Source organism: Felis catus, chromosome D3, assembly GCF_018350175.1.
Source record: "Felis catus isolate Fca126 chromosome D3, F.catus_Fca126_mat1.0, whole genome shotgun sequence".
Classification (NCBI taxonomy): domain Eukaryota; kingdom Metazoa; phylum Chordata; class Mammalia; order Carnivora; family Felidae; genus Felis; species Felis catus.
In genome coordinates this window covers 2,064,209-2,087,198 of record NC_058379.1, presented here as the reverse complement: position 1 = coordinate 2,087,198, position 22,990 = coordinate 2,064,209, and the positions used below count along the sequence as shown (strand labels likewise).

General features: G+C 59.1%; 1 protein-coding gene across 9 annotated transcripts in view; it reads right to left on the bottom strand.

The window, feature by feature from the left end:
• RIMBP2 (RIMS binding protein 2) overlaps positions 1-22,990 on the bottom strand; it is a 97,970-nt gene that overhangs the window by 29,371 nt on the left and 45,609 nt on the right. For 8 of the 9 annotated variants that reach the window (XM_019814411.3, XM_045041693.1, XM_019814410.3 and 5 more), the window contains 7 exons: positions 21,475-21,676; positions 18,295-18,440; positions 17,586-17,665; positions 13,930-14,039; positions 10,788-11,600; positions 2,322-2,473; positions 446-907 (listed from right to left, as the gene is read on the bottom strand). In XM_019814411.3, coding sequence (XP_019669970.3) covers positions 446-907; positions 2,322-2,473; positions 10,788-11,600; positions 13,930-14,039; positions 17,586-17,665; positions 18,295-18,440; positions 21,475-21,676 — 1,965 coding nt within the window. Of the gene's footprint in view, positions 1-445; positions 908-2,321; positions 2,474-10,787; positions 11,601-13,929; positions 14,040-17,585; positions 17,666-18,294; positions 18,441-21,474; positions 21,677-22,990 lie in introns of those variants that run through there. The other variant, XM_045041696.1, reaches the window with a different exon arrangement.

Here is a 22,990-nt window from a genome sequence, read left to right as displayed (position 1 = left end):
GGCTGTCACTGAACCCCTCATCCCTCCTGGCTGTTCTGAATGTCCCTGTGTCTCTCAGCTCTGACCTTCAGGGTCTGCACCCTTCCGGAGGTGCCCTGACCTGGTCCCCAGCCCGGAGGCAGGCTGGCCAGCCCTGGGGACATCCCGGAAGTGGGGGCTCCCCAGCACTGGCACAGATCTCTCCATCCGGCAGCTCAGAGAGGGCGCCATCAGGGGTCAGGCTCCTGGAGACCGTACAGGCTGGACAGGCAGAGTGGAGGGGGACACTGACCACCATGGTCCCTGTGCCAGAGCCCTGACCACAGGCCGCAGCAGACATGCCGGGCACCCCAGGAGACCGATGCACCTGAGGAAGGGATGGGGTTCTGTCCCTGGCAGGGAGGGGGCCATGGCTCCCAGCCGGGCCGAGGGACAGTGGGACCAGGGAGACGACACCCAGCCTTACCCGGCTGCTCTCGGCCACTCTCTGCGCGGCTTCCCGGGCCATGGCCTTGGCGACGGAGGTGGAGACCGGGGTGCCCTGCGGCTGCGGCAGGATCCGGCTGGGCGAGGGCGACCGCCGCCCCGGGCCCGAGCCCTGCATGCTGGGTGGCTCCAGCATGTGCCCGTGGGCGGGGGCCGGTGCCCGGCTCTGCTCCCAGGCCTCGTCCACCATGATGTGGGGACCCGGGTGCTCCTCTTTGGTATCAGGGGCTCCGGCACTTGCTAATGGCTTCGGTGTGGGAGCAGTTCTCGGGTGGGGGGTTGGAGGCACCAGGAGGTCGGGGGGAATGGCAGCGAAGGCAGAGTCCACGGACTCGCCCTGTGCAGAGAGGGTCCGCACGGTCACGGCCTTGGCTTCCAGGCTCCGCAGCCGCACCAGCTCCACGGCCGCGCTGTCCGCCACGGGGGAGATGACCTCAGCCACCTGTGCACAGAGAGTGCCGGTCACAGGCTGCCCGCGTCCCCCCAGCTTGTCCCCCTGCACCCTGACCAGCGCGAGACAGCCTCTCGTGCCCAGGGACTGGGGCCCATCTGTGCCCAGCTAGACGCACTGCCCGGCCTGGAGATCAAATGGGCCTTAGAGAGGGGACCAGGCAGGAGTCAGGCTCCTGGACTGGGGGCTGGGGACTTCTACAAACCCTGCACCTGCCAGCTGTTGGAGGTTTCCAGGGCACGCACTAGGGCCACACTTTTTCCTTCCGTGTCCGGCACCAATCAGATACAGATGCAGGGGCCCCAGAGGCATGAGAACACTCAGTGTAAACCAGGAAAGCTGGGTTGGGGGAGGGGGCCAGGGCAAAGGCCACAATGGACCTCCTGCTGCCTGAGAGGGAGGAGGCTCCTCTTATGCACACAGCCTGCCTGTGGGCTTCCCCACAGAAGTGGAGCAGAAAGGGGTCCTGGAGAAGGAGGGGAAGGAAGGGAGCAGAGGAGGTCCTGAGGGAGGAGGAGGGACAGAGGGGAAGAGTGAGGAACAGAGGGGAGTCCTGGGGAGGAGGAGCAGAGAGGAGGAGCGAGTAAGGGGAGTAGCAGAGGTGAGTCCTGGGTGAGGAGGGGAGCAGAGGGGAATCCTGGGGGAGGAGGGGAGCAGAGGAGGTCCTGGGGGAGGAGGAGAGTCCTTGGGGAGGAGGGGAGCAGAGGGGAGTCCGGGGGGAGGAGGGGAGCAGAGGAGGTCCTGGGGGAGGAGGAGAGTCCTTGGGGAGGAGGGGAGCAGAGGGGAGTCCGGGGGAGGAGGGTGCAGGGGAGCATACCGCCTGCAGGTGGCAGTGTTTAAGGACAAGGCAGGCCGATCTCAGAGAGGAGCCTGCACTTGCTAGGTCACCCTGGGTCCTCGGGGGAACAGCAGGATGGACAGAAGCTTCCCAAGCCTCCCCCAAGGCAGCCACGTCTGTGTCATGGGCCAGGACAGAGTTGGGCCTCGTGTGTTGAGGTGCAGCTGTCTTGCTCAGTGCTCCCAAGGAGGGCTCCCCTTGGCCACTGGTACCACCTTGTGGAGTCTGTGAGCCCGTAGGCAGCGGGGAGGGGGGGTGCTGATTTTGTGGGGACGGAGAAGTGAGTTTTCAGCACCGAGGCGAGTTGCAAGAACCGCCCATGGCAGGGCAAACATTGTGGGAGGCGGGCAAAGAAGATTCTGGAAAGGGGGAAGGACAGGAGAGAAGGGGGCTGGGGGTGTTCTGCCGGGGGCCGTGGGCACCCCTCTGGGTGCTGTTTAGGAACTGCTGGTGGTCCTGGGGGTGGAGGAGAGAGGGAAGAGGGAGGGAAGAGCCCCCAAGTGCTCACCCCTCCAGGAGCAGGTGCGGGTAGGCCCCGCCCCCACGCGCCACCCAACCAGAACTCACCCTCTGCCCTTTTGCATACACGCCGTAGCCGGTCACGTTCGCCCCGTTGGACAGCCCGGCAGTCGTCAGGGCGGGTGGCTTCCAGGAGACCTGGACGGTTGCTGGGGTGGGCCCAGCGTGGACGGTGACATCTTGGGGGGGCGCCGGAGGGCCTGGGGGCACAGAAGGCAGCACTTTCAGGGCACGGCCCTCTGGCAGGCGGGAGGCTGCTCTGCGCACTGCTCTCACCTGGGAGGACAGCGCCGGGCCAGGTCGCCAGGGCAGAAGGTGAGGGTGAGGAAAGGCAGAGGCAGCGGGAGGACGGAAGCTCCCAGCGTGCACCGCGGCTCTGCCGCTCACCTGGACGCTGATCCGCCCTCCGGGGCCACCTGCGCCCTGCTCCCAGCCCACCAGGTGGATGCAATTACCCGCCACGGGATCGGCTCCGGTCGCGCTAGGAGATACCCACCCGCGTTTGGGAGACGAAGGCGATCCCTCCCTCTCTCCCTGCCCCTCTCCCTGCTTCCCCTTCTCCTTCCTCTCTCTGTCCATCAGACTAGACAGGATGCAGGCGTGGGCCACGTATCTTGCCACCCCAGGGAGGGGACAGAGCTGAGCGACAAGACACGGGTGCGAGGACACCATCTGAACCTGAGAGCCCAGCTGTGCACATAGGTGCACCAGTGGACAGCTCGTGTCGTGCCTCAGCCGGTCTGGATGTGCCCACTGGTCTTGAGCAGCCGGTTCAAGCCACACGGAGGCAGTGGCCGTGTCCCCGGTCCTTCTGGCGGCTCCAGGTGACAACAGGATCGCCAGTGCTGCCTGTCACCCATGGGTGACCTCCTTTCCCGTGGGCCTGGTGCCAACCCCCCACCACACATCTTCCTGTTGGGACGCGCATGGCATTTCACTTGGAAGGGAATGTATTTATAACTTCCAGGAGGAAGGCCTTGAGCCCCACATGCCTTGCTACCGACCCCCAAGGCATGAATTTCCGGGTGGGAGGGCACCAGCTGTCCGGCGAGGCTCCTCCGTGAGCCACACGTTCTTCCACTCGCCACGGGGTGCTCACACGGGCCTCGGGTGGCCGCGCGCACCCACTCTGCACACGAGGCGATCAAGGTTCAAGAGAAGTCGCTCAGCCATCAAGTGTGGGAGGCGGGGCTCACACCCACACCTGCCCACGGCCCACTTGCAAGGGCAGCTTCGAGTCCACTGTCAAACACCCGCCGTGAGGAAGGTCCTCCCGCTGTCTTCGCAGCCTGGCCAGGAGGGAAGTTCCACCCGGACAGCTACCAAAGGAAGGCGTGCCGAGGGCCTGACCAGAGAGCAGACGTCCTCTCCTCTGTGCTCCCCCATCCACTCACCGCTCGGCACTGACTTGGCTCCTCCTGGATGCCAGACCTGTCGCTTTATAACCACAACCTCCTAGAAATGCAAACGAGCCAGAGGCAGGACGGACAGGACGGGGCGCAGATCAGAGGGCACCGGAGCCTGCCCGCCCGGGTTCAAGTCCCACATCCGCCAATTACTGGCGTGGGACCTTGGACGACTGCTCGCCCTTCCTGTCTTTATTTAGTCGGCGCATCTAAAGACAGACGCAAGACAGCACGTACCGGCAACAACGGCTACGTACTCACTAGAACGTCGTCGTCATGTTACTATTCTGCCTCTGCTCAGACAGCTACGCTCAGCTTCCAAACCTCCCTCTCGGTAAGACGTGGCCACGTGACAGACTTCCGCACAGCAGCCCGCCAAAGACTCCCCAGGTGGACCTTCAAGGCCTTGCCCCTTGTGGTGGTCTGAGGAGGAGATGACCCTCGGGGGCAACCTTAGAGGCCACGTGCTGGAAAGGGTGAGGCCACGGGATGGACGTGCCCGGGTCCCCAGACGGCCGCTGGAACAGAGCTGCCCACCAGGGACGTGTGCGTCGGATCGACTCGTGCGCCAGCCTCTGAGAAATCACAGTTTCTAACCTACAATAAACGATCGGTATCACCAAGCTCACCAAGCTGTGTGACGAGCAGAACTAAGATGTATGTAAAGTGCTCATAAGAGCACACGGGCTCGGAGTAAGTGCCATCTGTATGCTTACTGCTGTTACCGGTCGTTTCAACTTGGCCCCAAGGGCACGATACTCCTCCCCCTCCCATGAAAGACACTGAAATGCCCACCTTCTATATCAGAAGTGGAAGGCCATTCTGCAGGGAACGGTCCTTTGGGTGGGAATCACCTGTTTCAGTGGCTGCTGGTAGCTGGATGGTGTCTGACCAGACTCCGGGGATGTCGCGGGGAGGAGTCTGTTCTCAGTCTCCAAGGGTGACTGTTCCTTCCCAAGCACTGCTAATCGCATCGACCGTGAGCGCCGTCTGTCTCCCTCCCCTGTGATCGGTCCCCATCGCGGACTCACCCCCAGAGCATGGGACAGATCGCGGGGGCTCTCATCCACTCACAGCTGACTGGCTGCCAGGGCTCTCGGAAACACCGTGGGGCACCACTTCCCCGAGTCTCCCCAACACTGTCCTCGTGACCTGGTCGCGTTCACAAGATGAGAGGAATCAGCGGTTCTCGTCAGAGCCGGATTGCTCTCCTTTGTTGCAAAGAACACCCAGCAGGGAGAGAAGCAGCCCCTGCCTCATGGCGGAGAGAAGACTCTCAACCCATTTCAAAATGCCTCCCGCGAACACGCCCTACGCGGTTCATCCCGCGCTACGGGGTAGAGGGGGCGGACACCGTGTGGTCTGCACCTTTAAAGACGGGAAACACATAGCAAATCCCACACGTAACCAGATTCCTTCTCATTCTCCCCCAGGGCACTGCCCAGCTAGCTCGTGTGAGAGACAGAGTCCAAGCAGAAAGTGGCAGGCGGTCTTGCTAGGGCGTGGAATTGGAAGCTGGCCTCCAGGGAGGGCAGAGATGACAGAAATCGAGAAGAGAAATCCCGGAAAGTGAAGATGCAATGCGACAGGATCCCCAACCTCTGTGTGCCCATTCCCCTCGCGCTATTTACGCAGTGACTCCTAAGTCGTGCCTGTGCAGGGCAGACGAGGATGCAAGCAACATACAGGAAAGGAACCAGCCAGACGGCTGCAGAGTTCAGTGGTGATTCTGAGGGCTGCCTGGCGCCGAGACGAAGGATTTGGGGTTCAAGTCCCGCCAAGTTAGAGGAGCCTGCGTTTTCCACTGGAGACATGGAAGGTCCAAATCAGAGAAGCCGGGGTCATACATCAGGATGGAGGGCTGCATTCTAAAGGCAAAAATGAAACACACCCACCCAAATAAAGCTAAAACAAGCATATACAAGACGTAGATATGTCACGAGTGATATAACTGTCTGCAAGGATACACCTCAACACCCTCCAGAGGTGCTGTTACAGCTGTTACTGAGAAAGGTAACAGAATTCAGTCTCCACCGTGCATAATCTACACTGTCCAACACACAATGAAAGTCACCAGATGTGGAAAGAAATGAGCGAATATGTGACTGAGAGAAAAAACAGTCCGTAGACACAGGCCCATATGTGACTCAGGTGTTAGAATTAGCAAAGACTTTAAAACAATTATTACAAACAGGTTAAAAATGTATAGGTAAAGATGAATATGATAGGCCAAGAGGTGGGAATCCCCAGAGTGATAAGAAAATAAAAAAGAACCAAATGAAAATCCTAGAACTGAAAACTCCAATGGCCAAAATAAAAATTTCATTTAATGGTCTTAACAGCAGATTGGACACTGCAAAAGACAGATCTAATAAAGTTGAAGATATTATCATAGAAATTATCCTAACTGAAACACAATGAGGAAAATGATTTAAAAAATTAACAGGACTTCATACATCTGTATGACATTAGCAAGCAATTTGACTCATATACAATTAGGTTCTCAGAAGGGAAAGACAGAATACGGTAGAAAAGATGCGGAGATATAAAATTTGCAGAAAAACTACCACCAATACCACCCTTAGATCAAGGATTGTCAGTAAATTTCAAAAAAGACAAAGAGAAAAATCTTGAAAGCAGTCAGGGAATGAATGGGACAATAGAAAACTCAGCTGACTCCTTGTAGAAATGGGGAAGGCCAAGAGAAAAGGAATGACATTTCCAAAGTCCTGAAATTTAAAAAAAGGCTAGAATTCTATATCCAGAGAAAAAATTACCTTTAAATAAATGTGAAATAATGAGGATTTTTTTTTTTTTTTTTTTACCTAAGCAAAAGAATTCTGCAAGAGACGCTAAAGGAAATTGTTCAGGGCTAAAAGGAAATCATAACAGATGGAAATGTGGACCAAAAAGGGATATAACATTATCATAACACAATAAAACATATGATAAAATATATAAAAGCAATAGCGAAAATGAAGGTGCATAAATGGAATTATACACTGGTACTATTCTTCTCTTATAAATAAGGTTATGCTATTAACGTAAACTAATTCTTAATGAGCTAAATAGGCATGTGTTACTCCCTACATCAATCTCTAAAACAAGAATATAAAGAGTTATAACAACAACAACAAAAAAGTCAGCAGAGGAGAAAATGGAATAGAAAAAAACTCTTAGTTGATCCCCACCCCACACCCCCCACACCCCCCCCGGACACAAAAGCAGGGAAAGATGAAGAAAAAAACCAGACAGGACAAATGAAACATAAAGAACAAATGGCAGACTTAAAGTCCTATCAATCATTGTACTAAACGTGAAGGAACTAAAGATTCCAATTAAAAGGCAGAGACTGTCATATTGTTATAACACCAAGACCCAATCACAGACCATTTGCAAGAGACATACAAAAAATAAAAATACAAAGAATTCGAAAGGTTAGGAAGAGATATAACATGCAAATACTAAGCATGGAAAAGCTGGTAGTCCTATGAGTATCAGACAAAACAGACTTCAAGACAAAAACTAATTATCAGAGACAAAGAGGTGCGTTTCATTATGACAAAGGGGTAAATTCATCATGAAAAACTAACAATTTTAAATGTGTATGTGCCAGGGCGCCTGGGTGGCTCAGTCGGTGAAGCGTCCGACTTCAGCTCAGGTCATGATCTCATGGTTCGTGGGTTCAGGCCCTGCGTCGGGCTCTGTGCCGACAGCTCGGAGCCTGGAGCCTGCTTTGGATTCTGTGTCTCCCTCTGTCTTCCCCTCCCTGGGTCACACTCTGTGTGTCTCTCTCTCTCTCAAAAATAAATAAACACTAAAAAAAAACATTAAAAAAAATTTTACAAAAATGTGTATGTGCCTACTAATGGAGCTCCACAATATATAAAGCTAAAATGAGAACACTGAAGAAGAAATTAGACACACAGACAATAACTCTCAATGACCGGATAGACCAAGCAGACAAAACCCAGGAAGGATATGAGGAATTTATAAGTTCTATCGATAGGTCTCTCATGGCCCATCTGGGAAGCAGCCTGCCCTTCCTGCAGCGATGGGGGACTCTGCATGCAGGCTCCTGGTCACGATCTGCTTTGAATCTTGGAGGCTGCAAATACCAAGCCAGCCCCAGCAGGCAGGGGGACAGGATAGCTCTGGAGAAACGCCAGCCCCTCTGTCCTCACTCAAGTATGCAGTTCACCGGGCACTGGGAGGGTGGGGGTCACGCAGGGCAATGTTTGGCCCAGGCTGGAGGGAGGAAGTCAGGCCGCTCCCAGTGAGCAGGCCTGGCCTCTTCAGGGGCCACAGGACCCTGGCGCTGCCAGCTGGGAATGATGTGCCTTGTTTGTCTAGGCCCTGCTGGGTCCCGTAGCTGCCAGAGTCCTTTTGAGGAAAAGCTGTATGCAGTGTTGCAAACCCTAAAGATAATCTCAAATTCTGATCTGAAACCTGCCGGTGAAGGCCAGCTTTAAATTCCACACCGAGAATTTAGGTATCACAACGGCTACCACTGAAAACGTTTCCTGCCCCAAACCATTCACATGGCTGGTGTTGTCCCAAAGCACACACATCGCCCATCCCGCTGCTGATAACTGTCCCCGGGACATGCAGGGACAGTTGCAATCCCACCTGCGAGATCCGGTATTGGCTTGCTCGGGACCCACGAGATCTGTCTCCTGGGGTGTGAGTGGCTTCTCGTAAAGGAGGGACTCTGGAACTCGTGACGTGCCAGCCTTTCTGCGGAGCGGGTCGCTCTATCCAGACCAGAGTTTTCGGAGGGCTTGCGCCGCAGCCTGTAGCTAACACCCATCTTCAGAAACCCCATTAACTCGTTCAGGGTCACCAGTGTTCCCTTGACCACCTGGCTCTGGCACTTTGGAAGTCGATTAAGCTATCAGGCCTCATTGTTCTCAAGGGCAATGGCCAAGAGCGGAAACCGGTCTGGGATCTGCCTCGGTGCTCACTTCTACCTACAGTGGAATCACGCTACAGGATTTGTGGGTGAAGAAAGCCTGCTAACTGCCATTCCGCCACCCCCGGCCCAGCTCCCCACACACGGGCCCAGAGATGCGGACCAGCGGGAGCGGCGCTCATGTCCGTCACGTCGGGGTGCCTCGAACAAGTCATACCCGACACGAGTTCAGAGGGGCTGGTCTAGGAGCACCCTTTCCTCCCACGCAGGGCAAGCTCCCCCCAGGCCTTCCACTCACTCCACTCACCACGGACAGGACACCGCTCCTTCTGGTCAGGAGACAGAAACGTTTGCGACGCACCCAATGTTGGGTCCGCTACCCCCAGAATTCACGGGCTCAAATCCTCGCCTCCAGACCCCGAATCTGCCGGTGCCTCGGTCTCAGACATCCAGCCTCCAGAGTTGGGAGGCCGGACCGTCCGCTGCGTGAGCCCTCAGGCTTACGGACGAAGACATCGGTGACGGGGAGTTAAGCTGTGGCACACGACTCGTGCTCACACCCCACCTGGACCCCGTCCTCTCCATCGCACCCTGGGCTTCTCTAGAAGCCTTCCGGGGGGGACCAACGCGTGTGCCCCCTCGTCCCTCCTGAGCCCCCACGGAGCCCTGAGCTTGGCGTGTCTTGTTTCTTGTGCCCCCAGCACTGACCCACAACCTCACGGTAGGCTTCAGGGGAAAGAGGGGTCCTCGTTATCCCAGTTTTCATGACCGACGCCGGTGGCCGGGCAGGGAATCGAGTCAGCACGGAAGACAAAGGCGCTGACCCTTTACGACTCGGCTCCTCCTCAGACAGCCTCCCGCCGTCGGGTAGAGTCTGCCCCCCTGCCCGTGGGTCAGGCTGCTCTGTGGGTCAGGGGCCCATTGATTACAGGCTTGGCACGCGCTGGAGAACACGACGACACGGAAGTAAACCATCACGAACTGAAAAGCCCACGTTGTGTGGGACGGAAGACTTTATGCAGCCGCTTGAAATGATCCCGGAGAAGAAACGAACTGTTTGCGAAAACTACTGACAAGCGAGGTTCGGCAGGACGGGATTCACGAATCACAGAGGTCTGACAAAGGGGCGGCTGAGACGGGCACTTCCGGGGGATCTCGCGAGTAACTCGGGACTAAGAGACGATCCGCAGGAGACAGATTACACCCTCGAACGTTCTCGAAGAATGACCTTCTTGGCTCCAAGAAGGCTGCTCTTCCCGCCGGTACCCAGGCTCCCCCCCACCGGGCACGGCTGACCTGCGTGGAAGGGCGGCCTTGGACGGGCCCCACAGCAAAGAGTGGCACAGCAGACGTTTCTGGAGGTGGGGGGGGGGGTAGCTGCCCCTTAGCGGCACGGGGACCCTGGAGGATCGGCGACGAGCTGACCCCGCAGGCACGTGTACCTGAGCCCCTCTCTACAACCGCCCAGGGTGTGTGTGGGAAGGGAGGCGCGTCGCTTCTCCTGCCATTCTTCCTAGTGGGGGACGCACAGGAGACGGGCTCTCCGTGGCAGATGTGCCCAGAACCCAGAAGGGCGTCTACGATGGGACGACACGCCTTCTACGCAAATCCATCCCCGTGTTTGCGTCCGAAGGAAAAACTGAGACGGAAAGAACCGTCGCGAAGGCACGTAGGCGCTTCATTCGCTGTTGCCCTCCACGAGCGCACGCGTGTGGCGGCCACGCCGTGGGGGAGACGTCCTCGCCCGTCCCCGAGGTGGTCTCGCCTCCTCCCGCCCGTTCCGGGCTAGGCCTCTTGCACGTGCCAGTGTCAGAAGCAATGTTCTCAAAACCACGGTCCCTAAACAAACTCCAAGTAGTCTCTTTCCCTCTCTCCCTCACACGCACCTGCACACATACCCGTAGACACGCACGCGTGTACACGTACACACCCATGCACATACATGCACACATGTGCGCGTGCACACACAACGCACACACTCACCTACACACACGTGCACACACACGCACACACATGCGCACGCCCTGCTTCCTGCTGACTTACGGGATTTTCCAGGACAGCGCTGACTGAATGTGGTCTCCCCCGCCTGCCCCCTCTCACCCACCCCTCCCCTCGTACAGGTGACAGCCCTTGCCCTCTCCCCCCCCCAGGGACCCCTCCCTCCCCCCCCCCCCCCGCCGGGAGGACAGGGCTCACCTGCCGGCAACGTGGAGAACTCCACGAAGGCCTCCTTCTTCTCCCGCTGCTCCAGGGGCAGCTGCCACGGCATCTGGTGGGGCCTGGCCAGGACCTTCACCTTGTAGGCCACGTTGGGCCTGAGGTTGAAGAACTGGTACGTGTAGCTCGCGGCCCGGACCACGTCGAGCTCCTCCTCGTTGAGGAAGATGACGTGGCTGTAGTTGCTGTTGGCGGGCAGCCAGGAGAGCTGGGCCGAGATCTGGGTGATGTTGTCCACCCTCAGCTGGGAGGGGGCCACCGCCACGTCCTTGCCCACCAGCAGCGTGCAGCGCAGCTCGTCCGAGTGGCCCCTGCTGGTGGCGCACTGCACGGAGATGCGGTAGGTGCAGGCCGCCGTGTCGAGCTTCTCGATGAGGGCCTTGGTCCTGCTCCCCAGCGTGAGGCTCACGCGCGGCTCCTGGTCCACGAGCACGCTGTAGCTGCTCACGGTCCCCCAGCCCGGCGGCACTGCCGGCGGCTCCCAGGCCACAATGACACTTCTGGCGAGTTGTTTGATGAGGGTGATTTTCCTAGGGTAAGGCACGATGTCTTCTCCGACGTCGTCGACGCTCACGCCCAGCGTCTCCGCACCGCCGTCCGCGACGCCGGCGTCGATGGGGGTGGGGGCGTGCAGGTCCAGAATGTTCTCCCCCTCCGAGCCGATGCCCGAACGGTTGATGAGATTCTGGTCCTGCTCGTTCCCCAGCGTGCTTGCCGGCCGCGACTCGTTGTCCTGGACAAAATCCACAAAGTTGGAGGGCACCAAGCCCCTCTGCCCGTCCAGGAGCTCGCCTGTCGGTACAAAGGCAGTGAGATCACCCCGCCCTCGCATTGGGGCCCCGAGGTCCTGCCGCACCCGCACGGCTCCCCGACAGGGCCGTGCGGTACGGCCGTGGGATTCCACAGGTCGTCACGGACACCGGCTCAAACGTCCCGTCCTCGGGACCTCGCTCCCGCCGCTTGCCCCCTGCGACCCGCGAACCCATCAGGCAGCGTGGCCCCCTGCTTAGCCAACACCTGCCTACGGACACGGACACCCCATGAGCGCAGAGATCTCTTTCCTTTCATCACACTGAAGAGTCCCGGCACACAGTAGGTGCCCAGTAAATGTTTGCTTATGGACGAACAAACGTGCATGAGACGAGGGTTTGGGAGGTTAAGAAAGTAAACGTCTTACTATTATTTTTGAGGGTATGATCGATCACATGAATAGGATTTAAAGGTGACCTCTCCCCCTTGCAAAGCACACTGTGTATGTCCTAAGGAAGCTCCCTGAATGCCCGTTTGCTGTGAGAAAGAAACTGCCCACGTGGTGCCAGACCACCTGTAGGCTGAGTGGCAAAAAATTTCATCACACCAGCTCTCATGGCTACTGGCGGCCACAGGGAGAACCTCTTCTTATTCTGCGAAATGCTCTCTTTTTAGTTGGGCTCAAAACCTGTTAGCGGCAGAGGTCTAAAAAACAGAAGTGTTTTGAGGAGCCTCAAAGATGCCGTGATTTGGGTAATCTCGCAGCACCAGCGGGACGGGCCATTTGCCCGGTACGTGGCAGGGCGTGGCAGGGGGGTGCCCGCTCCCAGTAGACCCTGGCCTCGGGAGACGCGTGATGGACCCAGAGGAGGGCACGTGACCATACGATGGGCCGTGGGTTCCCCCAGAGTAAAGGGGGACTCCGGCCTGCTCCCGGCCCCACCCCCAGGATGCTCTCACGAGGGCCGGTGCTCGGGTGACGCCGACAGTCATAACCGCACTCCCCGTGCACCGGGTCCTGTCCTACCCGCCCTGCACCTCATTTACCCAAGGCTGCCCGCAGGTCGAATTCGCTTTCTCCGTTCTACACAGAGGAAGGGAAATTCCCGAGCTTCGCAGCCCTGTTTGAATCAGGCCTCCAGAAAACTGATGCGGGCAAGATGCCTGCTGTGAATATTCTAGAGATTTCCAACGAGGGTTTTCTGGCAGCCGCCTCGGGCGCCTGTTTCTACCGGTGTGAAAAACAGTGACGGTGACGTGAACGTAGGTTAAGAGTTCGGGCTGTGCTGCCACCAGCCGTGGCGGATTCCTCGCGTGGACGGCCCACGGCTCTGCTACCACGTGCCCGCCTGGCCGTGGCACGTGGTGGCGAGCGACGCAGCCCACGGCCGGGCGGCTGTTCAGCGTCAAGAGGCAACCTGTGGGGCGCCCGGGTGGCTCGGTCGTTCGAGCATGACTTCAGCTCAGGTCATGATCTCACAGGTCATGAGTTTGAGCCCCACGTCGGGCTCTCTGTTGTTAGCGCAGAGCCTTTGGATCCCGTCCCCCCTCACTCTACCCCTCCCCCACTCCTCTCTCTCAAAACTAAACGTTAAAAAAAAAAAACAAAACGGAAGCAATCCAACCTCACGTCCAGCAAACACCAGCTCGAAAGCCAACTGCGTCTATCAGCCCTGGGAACACTCAGCAAGGCCGTGAAACAGGAGCCCGCTAATTTAGCAAGAACTGGTCCTACAGCTCAAGGTAAGAGGCCAAGACCCTCCCGTTCGTCCAGGGTGACCGAGCGACTGGGGACTGAGGAGTCTCGCGAGGCTCGTGAAGCCGCAGGTGCTGTCCCGAGCTCATGCTCGGGTTACAAAAGGGACGGAAGGTTAGGCGTCCCAGAGGGAGGGAGGAGGTCGCATTTCCCGATTTCGGACTGGGCGGGGAGGTAACCCTGAAGGGAGGGATCCAGCAGCACGTGGGGCAGACAGCCAGAAAGCCCAGAGGTTAGTGGGATCGCCCTGAGCCAGGCGGGGTCATCTGTCCTGCCGGGAAGGAGGTCAGCTGGGGGTCCGGGGGTCCTGGGGCAGTAAGATAGAAGACGCAACAGATCCCCTCTGGGAACAGCAGTCCGTCGGCCCCGTGTGTCCGCACAGCCACCCGGCGAGCTCTGCGGGGACGGACGTTGCAAACCTCCGCCAGTGCCTCAGGTCTGCGGGGTCAGGACACCCCACTCAGTCGTCAGAAGGGGGAAAGCTGAGGAGGGCGGGCGGAGGGTCAGGGCGGAGGGCTGGGGCGGGCAGGCGTAGCTGGGGGCCTGGCCCGTCCACGGGGACCATTCAGGTGCGCGGAGCAGCCCCGGCGCCCACCGCCCCGCGCCCTAACAGACCTTCGTAGAAGCCGTCCTCGTCCATGTCCCCGTACACGTAGAGGTACTTCCCCGCCGTGAGGGGCAGCTCAGCTTCCGGGTTCTCATTTGGCCCGTCGAAGGGGTTGTAACTGGAGGAAGAAGGACACTCGTGGAGCAGGTGCTGCACGCGGAGGGCGGCGGGCACCTGCACCCCCGCGCCAGCCGCGGGCCCACCAGGAACGGCGGCAGCACCCGTGCTCTCGCACACACTCAAAACAGAGAGAGAATTCTGAAACTGAGGCGGACGCTCGGGGTCCCCGTGCCACATGACACGCTGATGACCCTGATCTCGGTTCGTACCCGTCACGTCTGCCCTAAGTGTTCGCATCAGTAAGCAAAGAAGAATCGTTAACCCTATCATCTTTCCGTACGTACCGCTCAGCAAAGGTAGGACCACACGGCATTTACTTTGCAGTAATCTGCTTATGCTTTCCACTTTCCAGTATGCGTGACCCTCCCTCTACCTCACGAAATATTCTATCGTGACCCTTTTTAAAAAATTTTTAAGGTTTTTTTTTTTGAGAGAGAAAGAGAGAGACAAAGCCTGAGCGGGGGAAGGACAGAGAGGGAGACACAGAATCCGAAGCAGGCTCCAGGCTCCGAATTGTCAGCACAGAGCCCGACGTGGGGCTCGAATTCCCGAGCTGCAAGATCATGACCCGAGCCGAAGTCGGGCGCTCAACCGACTGAGCCACCCAGGCGCCCCTCTGTCATGACCTTTTTTAACGGATGTGGAATATTCCACTGAACAGACTGGCATACTTCACTTAACCATTGTCCTAACATTGGGCACCGATGTGGCCTCTAACCTTTGGTTAATACAATCACCATTGCGTCAAATATCCTCGTAAACATGACATTTTCTACAATCATGCCCGATGTGCAAATAAGACATATAGTAAACGAAATGGGGATTTTTTAAATTAGTTTAGAATAATGGAGAAGGCCCCAATAAAAATTAAAACAGCATCTGCTGATAGTCAAAGACGACAGGCACGTGTGGTAGAAATATAATAACGAGGCGATAGCGACTCGCACGCCAACAGTACCAGAAAGCTCACCAGCACTTCCGTGTACGTTTTACGAGATCAGCGTTCCATCTCGGGAAGGTGAGCAGAGAACATCCTATTTCTCCCAATTTGAATCACAGAGTGAGGTCAGGGGTACCCGCCCAAAGTCACAAGCTCACAAAGAGGCCTGGGGTGGGGATGCTGGGGACCAACATCAAGGTCTCCTGACCCCCGTCCTCTGTAGGTTTGACAGCACCAAGTCACCGTGCCCCTCACTGTCCGAGTGCAGGGTCTAGGGAAGTTTTGCAACAGTCTGATGGTTTTACTGAGTCAGTAACTGCCAGGGGCCATCTGCGTAAGGAAGAGACACAGATGGATGTTTGATGTGATAGCCCAGCGGGCGGATGAGGAGAGTAACCAGCTCCCGGCAGAGGGAATGGCGCATGCAAAGGCCCAGAGGCAGGAGCAGGGTCCCTCTGGGGCGCCAAGAGTCAGCCTGGCTGGAGGAGGATGCTGACCGCAGGAGCGTCGAGGGATAGGGACTGGCAGGGTCCCCGTGGGTGTGGATTTGATCTTTGGTGCTGGGAGGTATCGGGATTTAAGCCAGGGAGTGATGTGACCACACCTACATTCGGTAGAGACACTCGGGTGCCCCATGGATGGGGAGCCGGCAGGTGGCAGGTGGGGCGAGGACACTGGATCAGGAGTGGCTCAAGAGGTGATGGAAACGGGCTTTGGCGGGGGGAGGCTGAAAGCTGAGTCAGGGTGGGCAGATGGGGTCACACGTACTGAGCCGGGTCCACGGTCAGGCGCGGCTGCACCGAGAAAGCGGGGCGAGGGTCAGTTCGGGGTGTCTCGCGTGATGCACCGAACGCGCGAGCTCAGAGTTCTGTGTCTGCAAAGCCGTTTGCACAGAGCGATGGTGGTTTCGGGCGGGCAGGAGAGGTGGGGGCGGAGGCAGACGGACCGCAGGCGACCATCCCAGGAGGTGACTGCGCCAGCCACTGAGGGGGGCGGCCTCAGGCAAGTATTGTCTCGTTTCAGGTTTGGGGAAACCTCCACAGGCTTATTGAATCATGTCCGTGTTTGGTCCCAGGGGACCCCCCCCAAACTCCTGCCTTTACCTTCAGAACCACCCCAGCGGGGGTGGTAAGGTACGAAGAGAACTCAGACGTGCAGAGTCCTCTCTGCGCTATTCGGTCTCACGTGGTTCGGGCTTCTTTGGCAGGGTGGCTGAAAGAGTCACAAAGCCAGCACCAGCGCCACATCAAGGGCACCGACAAAGAAGAGAACGAACGAGGGGACATCGTGCACTTGGGCCGTGCCTGGTGACGGCAACGGCAGACGGGAGCCGGTTGGTCAGCCCGTCTTCTTCCGTGCCCGACTTCACGCTGGCTACAGAACGCGTCCATGGGGTGCACCGGCTGTCGGGCCCCTGTCCCCGGAATGAGACCTCGCCTCTCCTGGAAGAGGAGGGAATGCGAGCCCAGGGCACATGGCACGCGGGGAGGCTGGGGAGGCTGGGGAGCGTGGCTCGCCAGGGCGCAGGCCAGCCGGGAAGTGAGCCAGTCCCGAGAGCCCAGTTCAGCGCGAGAGCTGTTACGAAGGGCTCCCGCTGGAGAAAACGGAACGCGTGCCAGGTATACCGACCGGCGGAAACCAAGGGCGAGAGGCTGGGTCCTCATCGAGCGTGAGGAACGGGAGACGTGAACTATGTGGTTTATGGCTAACTCCTTCCCGTGGCCGAATGTGGTCTCGGGCTTGCCGGCACTGTCCCCAGGTAGCGGAGTTGTGGGGAGGCAGCTACCCCACGCCTGTCTCAGAACTGGGGGGGTCGTTCCCCACAAAGACTCTGAGGGTCGTTCAGACCAGATGGCTCCTTAGCTCCCACTGAGCGTGGACACCACAGGACCCCAGCGAGAAACTAGCGAGGGGCGCCTCGCAAGTGTGAGGACCCCAAAAAGGCAGTAAACGGGGGCTCTGGACAAGAATGTGCCCCTGTGAGTTTCAGCTTGCCACCTGCCGAGGGCTAAACCGTCCCCTTGAATGTTGGTTCAGGTCCTAGCCCCCCAGTGTGGGGAACACGACCTTATTTGGAAATAGGGTCTTCGCAGATGCGATCAGGATGGGGTCGTGCTGGAGTCGGTGGGGCCCCCATCCAGTGACTGGTGTCCTTACTGACAGAGAGAGAGAGAACGAGCAGATGCACAGGGATGTGGCCACGTGAGGCCGGGCAGAGACCACAGGGATGCACCCATAACCCAGGGACGCCTGGAGCACCAGAAGCTACAAGAGCCCCCAGTGAGCACAGCCTTGCTGACCCGATCCCGCACTTCCCGCCTCCAGAGCCGCCAGAGAACGTGCTTCTGCAGGTGTAAGTCTCCCACTTTGCGTAAGTCGTTAACGGCCGTCCTGAGAAACAAATCCACCGTCTCCACGCTTTCCATCAGAACCGACAACAAACCTTCCCCGTCTCCCGAGTCTGGCCGAACGGCCTGCCTTCGGCCGAGGACCCAGGGAGGGTGGGGAGGGGAGCACGCCCAGACCCGCGGCCCCATCAGCCCCAAGGCACCCCCCCGCACGTCCACGGATGCTCGGAGATGCAGAGAGGAGCTTCGTGCTTACCTGTAGCGGGCGACACACAGGTGGACTTTCCCCGAGTGCCTCTGCTGCTTGGAGGTACTGGAACTGCGTTCATTATCCATCTGGTAAAGACACAAACCACGTTCAGGTTACGCAGCGGCGGGGGTCACATTTTTGCGGGAAGCACACAGGAAACCCTTCAGTCTCTCTGAGCCTTCTCGCCCCAGACCGCGGAGCTCCCACGAGCCCCGACTAGACCAACTTCTGTGTCTTGGGCACCGGCCCGGAGATGAAGCGGCTCCCTCAGTGTGGGCCCCCTGGTCACACAGAAGGACGTTTATAAAGAACGCATCTTCCCGAGCCAAGAGTGGACCGGAGGTGGGGCCCCCCAACACGGGGTGTGGGAGTCGCCGGGCAGACCGTGCAAGATCGTCAGGCCCTACCGGGCATCTGTGGACACAGAGACGGACAATGACCCACGGCCTCTGCTCACAGGGGCTCGGCCCTGCGAGGGAGACAGACACCGTCCACCGCGATCACGTGTCAGAGGGTGCCTGGTGCTATGGGGCTGAGACAACCGGGAATACTGCATGGAGGAGGTGACACGAGGGCCGATGAAGACCAGATATGGGAATTTACGGGAGGAAGGGAAGACGCCCGGAGGGAGAGGGAGGAGGAGGGGGGAGGAAGGAAGGTGAGAGGACCATCGTGTTCCCACCAGACGGATCCGCATGGGCGGGCCAGAACTCACGTCTGATTCAAATCTGCATCTTGGGCTAGCGGATCTCGACAGAAAGGTGGGCTTGATGGGCAGAGGCTCCGGCTTGTCACCAGGGAGCGGGAGGGGCCGGATATAGTCCCCAGTCACAGTGCGGCTTCCGACGGTGCTCTCCTGACCTGGCCACGACATCGAGACAATTTGAACAAGGATGCCAGTGAGGTGACAGACGCGTGGGTCCTTTGACTTTCCAGCGTGCCCGTCCCCCTCGCTGGCACCAGCCTCAGGTTTTCATCTTGGGAGCTGCCTGCTTCCTGCCCTCAGTCCCCACTGGCCGCCTGACCCCATGCCCCGCCAGGCCATCCCCCCGGCAGAGTCCACTCCTGGCTGTGAGGATGCTCTGGTGGCGATGGCAGTGTTAAACATGCGGTGGGAAGGTCCAGCCACGGGGAATTAAAAGAAGCCACAGGGAAAGAGCCTCTCCTTTTCCCTGGCTGCAGACTGAGAGGCTGTGAGGCCTGGTGATGCTGCAGCCACATTGCCCCCAGGAGGCGGAAGGTCTGTCCCACCGGAACTGGCTCCTAGAAGGGGAGCCGCCAGAGGGGTAGGAAACGCATCTTGGGGGCGCAGTCGGAGCCCCCGAATCCAGCTGTGCGGGAGCCAGACCTACTGGCTCCTCTACTCCAGGTGATAAGCAAGTTCCCTGCGGCTCACACCCATTTAGGTCAGCATCGCTGTCATTTACGACCCAAAGTGTCCTAATTTACATACAAAGCGGCCAAGAGGCTGGGAATGTTTAGAATTCTGAGGAGAAGTACAGGAGCAGCGATTCCCTCCCTGACCTCTCTGTCCAGCCTCTGTCCGCAGTGGCCAGACCTCGGGATCATCTCACCGAAGATTCAACCTGCCGAGTCCACGCGGGGAAAGGCCAAATGATTCGCAGTAAGGTGGGAAGTGTCCCTACAGAGGCTTTCACCGGCCAGGGGCCCCGCGGCTCCGGCCCAGTTAGAGGAACTGTGGGATAACACCCCTGAAATGGAATCAGGCCAGAACAGACACAGGGCCCTGCTGGGGCGTCAGATCCCAGAGAGCAGAGGTGTGGCCTGGTCACTGCCGTCTGTCCCCACTGCTCACGGCAGCGCTCGGCATACAGCAGGTGCAAAGGGATGCTGCGCAAATGCGCGCCCAGGAGCCCCGGGGCACCAGCTGAGAAGGGGGAAAGGCCAACCTCTGACCCACGGCCGGTCTGACCCCCTGGCAGTGGAAGTCACAAGTCCCGCTTTTGGACAGAAGCTGTTTGAGCAGGTGCACAGTCGACTGTTTCCTCTTTGAAGGAACGTTCCAGACAGAGAGGCTGTGCCTCCAGCCCAGCGCTCCTGAGCGAGAACAGTGGGGCCAGTGCCCTACGCCAGCCTCAGAGGAACGTGGGGCCACGGTCGGCGATGCCGCGAGGGCAAGGGTGAAGCCAGGGGCGCGTGGGCCCTGCCAATGGCGCCCCCTCGTGGGGCGAGGTCACTGACTGTTACATGAGCTACGTCCATCCAGGCGGCTGTGTGGAAGGCTTGCTACAAACCTATTGGCACACCAGGATCTCATCGATCCGCTTGGTGGCGACCCAGAACCACTGTGGGTCTGAGTGCCCACCTTCTACCACCGCGGGTCACACCCTGTTCTCCAGATTGTTTCAACACCGAGCCACTCCCACTGGACGCACGTCTGCATGCCTCACGGAGGCGCGCACACAGCAGCCCAAGACACCATGGGGAGAAGGGATGGCTGGCCACGTGGGCCGGGGTGGGCACGCGACGGTGGGTCGGGTGCTCTGCTGTGACCAGCCTGCACACCCGACGTGGGCGAGGACCCGCCTGCCCCGGTGGTCTGGGGCTCTGGTGCACGCCAGGCAGAGGTTCCACGTGACAGGCCCGTTAAACCCTGGGTGCCACGAAACCACAGGCTTCCCTGGGCTGTAACTCTGCGCTCAGAGGCTGCGTTTTTCAGTGCACGCGGGCGTTCTGCGTGGCCTCCAGGCACCCTGTCCCTGAGGATATGACGTGTCCCCGTCCCGTGTCGGGATCTTGAAAAGCATCACCGGCCAACCTCATGCGGCCACCCGGCCTAAGAATGTTTGTTTCATCTAGTGACAGCTGAAACTGTCCTACCCCTTCTCATCCTTCAGACGGCACAGCCCAACGTCCTTTCCTAGAGCCAGGCTTCTTCGTCCGCCTGGTCTGAAGCAGTCCTGGGTCACTTTCTAGCTTGTCACTCTGTCCTCACGCATCTGTCCCCTTGTCTGTCTCCAGCCACCGAGAGGCGTTTCCACAGGGGCCTGGCCAGCTGGCTGACCTCACAGCAGCAGACCCGACACACGGGCTAGGTGCACCATGCCCTCGGAACACCTTGGAGGGGTGTGCAGACCCTCCTCCCTCTGCCCTGCTGCTCACAGCCACGTGGCACATAGCTAATGACTGAGCGGGAAGGACGGGGCACGTCATTTATCAAGACAAAGGCAGTCTCGCTTTGTCTTAATATCACGAAGCATCAGAAAGAAACGATCACGTATTTTGATGCCAACAGGGAGAAATCTGGACGTTCTCTCTCCGACGGAACTCAAAAGGGGGGGCTCTGACACTCATCTCCCCAAATTAAAAACAACAGTAACTTTTAAACAGGCGGGTATTCTTGCAACCCCCGTGTCCTGGGACAGCCGCCCCTGGGCGGGGAGCACAGTCCCGACTGATCAAGGCAGCCTCTGTGCCCCAGCTGGAAGCCGCGGCGAGGCCCGAGGACACACGTCTGCGATCTCCATGCTGGATACAAAGACGAGATCCCTCCCCCGATGTGCGAGGTCCATCCCCATCCTGCGTCCTGAGCACAAGTGTGACAGGGGGGCGCTCAATTCACCACTGTCACCGTCGCCGCCTGAGCAGGAATGGAAATCGGTCCCGACACGGAGGGGACAGGGCACGAAGGCGGGAGGCGGCCGCAGCCCAGTGGTGCACCTCGTGGACCCCGGCCTCGCCCCGGTCTCTCTCCAGGGCACATCGCGTGCTCAGAATGGGGGCTGGTGCACCGTGCGTGCGCAGTGACTGCGGCTGGCCCGCCGTCGCTCGGAGCCCTGGGACGCCGGTGCCTAGGCCGGCGGGTCAGACAGACGCTCACTACGCATGCCCAGATGCGGGGTCACCGGCCATCCCTCCTCCGCCGCGCACTCACCTTTGCCGATGGAGGGGCTGAGTCCGTTCATGAATTGCGGGAAAGGCTTGCCGGGCGCGGGGACGTCTACGGAGACGCCAGGGCTGACTCCCAGCAGGTCGATCTTCCCGGCGTGCTGCCGGAGCCTCTCCAGGTCCTGCGACAGCAGGCTGAACTGCTCACTCTGCGTCCGGCATTTCTCCTCCAGCTCCCGAACCTTGCTCTGCACGGCAGACGCACGGACACGCGGTCAGGGGCGGGCGGTGGGGGATACGTGTGTCCGTGCGTCTGCGTGTGAAAGCGTGTGAACGCGTGTGCGCACACGTGTGCTGCGTCCCACCTCCACAGGAGGACAGTGTCCCATCAAACCAAGCGTCCTGAGCGGACTGGCCGTCGTTCCTCACCAGACAGACCACAGGTGCAGAGAAACCCTACGGACGGTCAGCTCCCAGCCAACCGTGGATTGTTCTGGGCTGTGTGTGCGGCCCAGGGACTGGTGGTGGACACGCCCCACCGGAGCCATTTGAAACTTGGAGTGCGAGGCAGTGACACAGTCCAGACACGGGGGCAGCCCGGCTACTAACCCGCCGACCCGTTCAAGGAACCTAACCCCAAAGAAGTGCTTTGGCGATAACCAGGAACTTCTACCTGCTGCATTCATTCGGTCAGCAACATAGCCGCCATCTGCAGACGTCCAGAGGGGTCTCGGGATCACCGGGGAGGGCGGGGGGCTCCCCAAGACACGCATCAGGGAAGTGGCAGCTCCCTGCTGACTGCCTGCTCCTGTCCCAGCCGGTTCTCAGGTCGGGGGGGGGCTGGAGACGCACTCCCCGCTCCCCACTCACGGACCACACTTCCCATCCCGGTGCAGACACAAGGCTTTGCCATGGGGACCAGAGCGTCCCGCACTGTCCACGCTGGGGCACACGCCAGGGAGGGAGGCGAGCAGGGTCAGCTCCACCCCTTCCCTGCGGTACCGCCCCCCTACGCTGCTGCTTTAGCTTCTGGGCTATTTCTCCTCTGTCTCCCGCACCGTGAGCTCCAAGCCTCTCTGGTTCCCTCCCTGATACAGCCTCAGTGCTTTTCACGGAATCAGGCCCACAGTAGGTGCTCGACACGTCTGCCGAATCCACGAAAGGGGGAACCGATTTGCTGTGCGGGGGGCTTACTTCGTCTGCACAGAAGTCCTGCCTTCGCTCCGTTCCTTACTCCATGATAAACGGAAAATCCCGTTTACTGTTATTGATTTGCCGTACTGCCCGGTTCCCCCACTAACGTGCCAGCCCCACGAGGGCAGGAGCTGCTGGCTTTCCTGCGGCGTCCCCAGCACTTGGAACAGAGCTCGGTGGCGAGTCCACCTTCAGAAGGCGTGTGGTTCACACAGGTGTGCACGCAGGAGGGTGGGGACAGCCAGGGATGGCCCGCAACTGTGGAGAGCCAGCAACAGAGGTGCCTTTCCTTCCCCCCCGCCCCTCCTCCTCCTCCCTTTCCTCCCCCCCCCTCTTCCCCTCCCCTTCTCCCTCCCCCTTCCCTTCCT